The sequence below is a fragment of the Atheta coriaria genome, unplaced genomic scaffold, assembly GCF_025399875.1.
Source record: "Atheta coriaria isolate IRGN ID8LTWV9N9 unplaced genomic scaffold, Caltech_Dcor_3.1 hic_scaffold_8_pilon, whole genome shotgun sequence".
In the NCBI taxonomy this organism is placed as follows: Eukaryota; Metazoa; Arthropoda; class Insecta; order Coleoptera; family Staphylinidae; genus Dalotia; species Dalotia coriaria.
In genome coordinates, this window is record NW_027045450.1 from 7,556,712 (window position 1) to 7,562,711 (window position 6,000).

Below are 6,000 nucleotides of genomic sequence, written 5' to 3' on the forward strand. Positions count from 1 at the left end.
TTGTCTGGTGTATGTTTAGTTGCGTGTATATGGTGTATGATTGGTTGCCTATGCAATGTCAACTCCCTGTCTGGCCGAATTTACCCGATCGGAGGCGATTGCCCCGAATGAACTGTAAATGTTAATATTTATTTCGCAAAAAACATGTTTGCGCTTCAATTGTGCTGGCATTGATTGTCTCGTGGGGGTCTCAACCTCGGCAGACGGCCGTCGCAAGCTGGGCGATTTGGTAGGCCGCGTCGCCAGCTGCACCTGTCCGAACACCGCACAAGGAGCACCAGTGAAGTGCATGCAACATGGCGAAGATGGCGGACAAGGGACTCTTTTGTACACAGTAAGTTTTCTATCTCCTGCAATAATAGCGTCGTGCGCTGCGGACAACAACTGCATCAAGACGGCCGACCGTCTCTGCCGCCTCTTCGCAATAATCTCAAGGCAAGGTACGTTGCAGCGCGACTCTTGCGCGTGTCTCGAATTTCGGATGTTATTTGGGCAAAGCCAGCCAGTGATTGCAATGTCATTGTGCATTTTGTTGTGAATACTAATAAGTTTACGAAACAGTTGCGAAACGGTCCCGTTTGTCGTTGTCGCGCGGCGATTGTTTTGCTAATGATACAGTATAAACAGTTGCTTTTTTTTTATAGTCTGGGTTGTTTGTTTTAGATATCAACTGGACGAAAAGCGCGGTTCGTCCTGCAACAGTGGGATTATTCAGTGTGGCACAGCGCAGATTGATCCGGATGCAGCTGTCGATATGTTAAAACCGCACAACGAATGCAAAGATTGCTTGATCAGCGGCGATAATTCAAACCGGCGCACACTTTGCCATCAGAAGTGCCTCAATAGCATGCGTGGCGGCAAGTCTATTCACTCGAATCGTGCACAAAAGTGGGAAAAGTTGCGTGCCAAAATGGACTGGTGAGTAAAACTATTTAAAACTAATGTTTTTTGAGTTTGAAAGTAACTTCTATGACTCTATAGCCAACATCCTTCAACTTCTGATGTCACCAGTGCCTCCTCAGTTGAAGACGACTCCCTGGGCGCTGCAGATCTGAAACGCCACGCAAATACCTCATCATCCATGCAGCTAGATAAACAGTGGAATATTGATGCGCCTGAGTTTGTGCCGCGCACACGCTTCAACTCAACCAGCAATGCCGAGAAGCGCCTGTGTCCGTTTGCTGCCGGCGATGGTTTCTGCAAGTATCCGCCTGGCGAGTGCACCTACCTCCATGGTACTGTTTGCGACATGTGTGGCAAGCCGGCGCTGCATCCTTTCAACGAAGAGGCGCGCAAGAAGCACACGCAAGAGTGCATCAAACGTCACGAACGCGATATGGAACATGCGTTTGCTGTCGCGCGCTCTAAGGAGAAGATCTGCGGTATTTGCTTCGAGGTGATCATGCAGAAGAACACCGAGGAGCAGCGTTTTGGGATCTTACCGAGCTGCAATCACTGCTTTTGTCTCACCTGCATCAGGCGATGGAGGCAGTCGAAGCAATTCGAGAATAAAATCATCAGGTAACACTAAACTCACAACATATTTTGCTTAATTTTTGTTTGGCGTATGTTATAATATGTAAATTAATGTTTAGATCGTGCCCAGAGTGTCGTATACCATCCGACTTTGTGTGCCCGAGTGCATACTGGGTGGACACGAAGGAGGACAAGCAGAAGGTGATCGACAAATACAAGTCGGCGCTGGCGAAGAAGGATTGCAAGTACTTTCGTTTCGGACGGGGACACTGCCCGTTCGGTAACAAGTGCTTCTATCGGCACTGCTTGCAGAACGGCAAGCGTATCGATGTCGGCCCACCGCCATCCACAAACGGCGTGGGCGGCGGTGCCGAGGCACTCCTCGACTTCCCCAACAGCGTCGAGATCATACAGGTAAATATATTTGACGAATTCCGGCAGATCATGTTCTCGTTGATTTGAGAGCGCGCGCGACCGCCGCCGCCGCTTTGCATTAGCCTTTTTCGCCCGTCAGTTAGCATTTGCTTTCTTCTGTGATAATTATTGTTCAAAACAAGAGAAAAAATAAGCCGAGACACGCAACCTGCAACCACAAATACATTAATAGTAATAAAAATAAAACAAAAAATGATAAATGCAAAAGGACACAAACACATATTGAACTAATTTAGTGCTCTATCCAGTTAACGCATAATTATCATTTTTTTCAAATTAAAATATCTACTAAGTAGAATTATATTTATATAATATATATATATATATATATTTAAAGAGTGAAATGTACGCTATATATCAACGTGAAAAAAATAGAAAGAAGCGCAACACAATAGCCAACAATTAAAAGAAAGATAAGAAAGGTGCTTTACCAGTATATAATTTGTTTATTGATTGCCGTACTGAAGAATATTTAATGTGTGTTAAACTTAAACTGTGTTAATTGCTAGTCTGTTATATACATACCGAAAGCGCCGCTGCCCTTCGCAAATCGTTGGAATCCATGGCTCAAAATGACTGCAAAATTGAATATTTTGTACTACGATTCTCGAAAACTTGCTTTTGTCTTTGATGCAAAACATATCATGCCAGCGCGCGGTTTTCGAAGAGCAACGGCAGCCAGCAGTAGTCGAAACATTTAAATGTAACGTCGTTACTGCGAAAAAAATGTATACTTAAGTATGTTTAGTGCGTTTGTGTAGACGTAAAGTAGTGTTGGAAACAAGTGCTGTACTCCTAGTGAAGAAAATGCTTTAAATTTAAATTTACAACACTTGAGAGTTACATTTTTATTATAGATGTTTATATATATTACACACACTCTCTCACACAAACACTTACACATACTGACGGCTATTGTGTTGCGACAGGGTTGTTCGAATTGAAAACTGAAACCTTTTTGAGTGAGGTACTTTGAGTTTTTGTTAAAAAATTGAAATTGAAATGGTAGCTAAACACTAAACAATTTGATTTTGTTTCATTTCACTCAACTTCACTTAACGCCTTCATTACTTCATCAATTAGTATGTAGTATCTAGTCGTACGGTATCCGCACGTGCTTGTAGTGTTCTTGTTTCTTAACATTTTTCCCGACTGAACAATTAAAAACCCCTCATGAAACCATTCTCCCTTCTTATACCCACACTTAGTCCATTAGTCCAGCTTATATTGAATGTTGTCAAATGTGCTTACATTCATTCACTCTCCCAACTCAAACTCATATAACACCACATTTATGAATTAAATACCTTGTGATATGTAGATTGTATATGTAATAACGTGTTGTTTACATCCAACGGGGATTCCATCCGAGTTTTTTGAAAACAACAGCAGCTTTGCGGTTTCACTTCCTTATGTCGTCTCGTTGTACAAACCAAACGTGTGTGCTTCCAACGCAACCGAAATGTCGATTCTCTCAATTGTATTGTACTGCCTGCCTCTCGTTGCGTTTATCATTTGTAACGTTTTATTACTTTTGGATGTAAACAATGTGCCTTAGTGTATTTTAACAGACGTACTAACTCATTAATTAATTGATTGACTCTGAAAATTATTGGAAAATGTGACGCTCGTCGAATGTGGATTATGATTCGTTTTGTTTGGTAGTTAGAGTTTGTTACATGTTACAATAACCATAGCTTACGATTCTTACGTGTTGTGCACGTTTTCGGGAGATGATCATTTCGTTTGGGAATCTTCTGGAAGCGCGTAGATAAAATAGTTTTGTCTGTAACTTAATGAACAAATTACCATTTGATATGGTGAATGAACGATTGCTTTTAGTTATCAGCTTAAGATACAAGTTTCTCTTTTTAATCTCTTTAATCTCCAACTATACATTTAACATATTAACATTTCTACGCTTCTTGTAAACGTGTGCACGTTTTTCAATCAACTTTTCTAGCTTAGATCTTCACCGTTTTACATTTTACATAAGTATTGTATGCGAAGCTTATTTTATGTATTTTTGTTACTTTAATTTATTTTAATGTTCATTTGAAAATCACCCGGTGACCCCACAAAACATTGCCGAAGTTCAGAATTGATTCACGAAAAGTCTCGAGACGAAATCAGTTGATTGTAATCAGCGCTATACATTTTCAGAGTTTGCTGGCCGCGATCGATGTGGCCGAGGACGATGACGAATCAAACATTTTTTTTGAAGTTTTCGAAGATTACTGTCTCCTGGACGCGATGTTTAACTTGCTATCAACGGACACTGACTAAACACACTTCCAATACACTAGAAATGAATACTTAGGAATCAAAAAATTGAAACTAAAACTTGAAAGACTTGATCAAATTTAACGCAAAAATAATTACGCTTCTGGGGAAAGGGTGTCGAATAAAACAAATGAATTTTTACTTGTTTTCTTTTTTACTTTTACGTTTATTATATTTTTTACTTTATATGGTTTAAAATGTATCATTAACACGTAGAAATGTAAAAAAAAAACATTATTATCAGCTGTGATGTATGAGTAGCACTCAAGTAGAAATTAGGGCCTACCGATTTATTGATTTCATGTGCGCGTACATGGTGTTCATTGTTTTAAGCGCTCATTGTTAAGTCGATTGTTCCGGCGCAATTTGCGCGAAAGGCACCGAGTTTATGTGATAAATTTGAGTATTTTCAATTGTTCTTTTTTATAAATCAGGCGTTTGCGATGCATGTCTTTTTTCTTTATTGATTTCGCAAGGCACCATGTATATGCTTTTCTTACGTTTGGTAGATGAAAACGCGTTTAACAAGAGTGCAGCGCGAACCAGTAACTATTGCTCATAATCGTAATAACAATTTAATACAAATAAAAAATACAACAATTTTTCATTACGAATACCACTTATACATAAAGAAAAAACACATACAAAACATACAAGAAATTTATATTATATATATATTATATATATACATATATTATTGTATCATTAGATTTACCTATATATATATTTGAGACAAATATCTATTTGTACTGCTCGATTATGAAAATAATTATGAATACTATGAGAAACAAACCAATAAACAACGCAACGGAACAAAAGCAACCAAAACCTACCAAATACCAATAAACCACACACGTAGTTGACGCCTAGTTGATGAGGGTGGAGATTTGAGAATATTGTGAATTTTGTATACGTTTAGAGTTTAAATTTATGCGGCCGGCGGGGCGGTGAGCGCGCCACCAGTCCAGACTGAATTCGAAAAGCAATTTGACGAAAAATAAAAACGTTTAAAGATAAATATCACGCAATACTTGCTTTAGTCGCCTCTCGTTTTCCCTCGGGAGCGCACACGCCGCCGCCGGCCGACCGTCGCTTATCGATGTCACAACTACCATTTTTGATCCTTGATGAATACTTACGAACAAATGTTGATGAGTAAGACACGCTGGCAGAGGGAAGCTCTAAGTAATCATAACGTAATGTCAATGTAAAATGTATATTCGATGATATAATGATATAGTGATTTCTAATAAGATTTGTGCTAATATTAAATTTTATATTTTTCAAATGTACTTATGTGGTGCATTCGTAATAAAATATATGAATACGACTCGATTTGGTTTATTGGTTTACCTACCTGAATAAATAATATAACAATTATTTAGATATCTTTTGTCAAGGTCATCTTTTCATCAAATTGTAAGTATTAAAGTTCGTTTTATGACTTAGTTTTGTGATTTTCACACGCGGAAACCATAAAAATTGCATTTTTGTTTTTCCAGGCACTAATTCCTGTTTGTTCTTGGTACTGCTTTTAGGGTTCTAGCAACCGCGGCGACATGGTAGGATAACTGTGCTAGCATCAAATCAAAAATTACAATTTGTTTGCATTTACAGAAATAAAGTATCGTTTACAAGTAGGAAGGCTATACAAATGGCATTTTTGTGTTTGAAGTCATTTATTTTTGTTGCATAAACTTTATAGTAGCAACGTTTTGCTGTAGGTGTAACTTGGTTTGTACTGTCACACATTGATGGCGCTTGTATGGTCCATTTATTAAGTAGACGATTTATATTTCGGCTAGT

The 6,000-nt window shown here is 38.7% G+C and overlaps 1 protein-coding gene across 2 annotated transcripts; it reads left to right on the forward strand.

Moving 5' to 3' along the window:
• Positions 1–82: 82 nt before the first annotated feature.
• Positions 83–5,524, forward strand: LOC135796951 (probable E3 ubiquitin-protein ligase makorin-1). 2 transcript variants are annotated; one of them, XM_065309081.1, is made up of 5 exons: positions 83–334; positions 664–918; positions 982–1,521; positions 1,596–1,890; positions 4,075–5,524. In XM_065309081.1, exons 1-5 carry the CDS (start codon positions 297–299, stop codon positions 4,195–4,197), a joined length of 1,251 nt encoding a protein of 416 aa, XP_065165153.1. In that variant the 5' UTR covers positions 83–296; the 3' UTR covers positions 4,198–5,524. The 2 variants fall into 2 exon arrangements, with proteins under 2 accessions (XP_065165153.1, XP_065165154.1); XM_065309082.1 differs by having other exon boundaries at positions 84–440.
• The last annotated feature ends 476 nt before the right edge of the window (positions 5,525–6,000 follow it).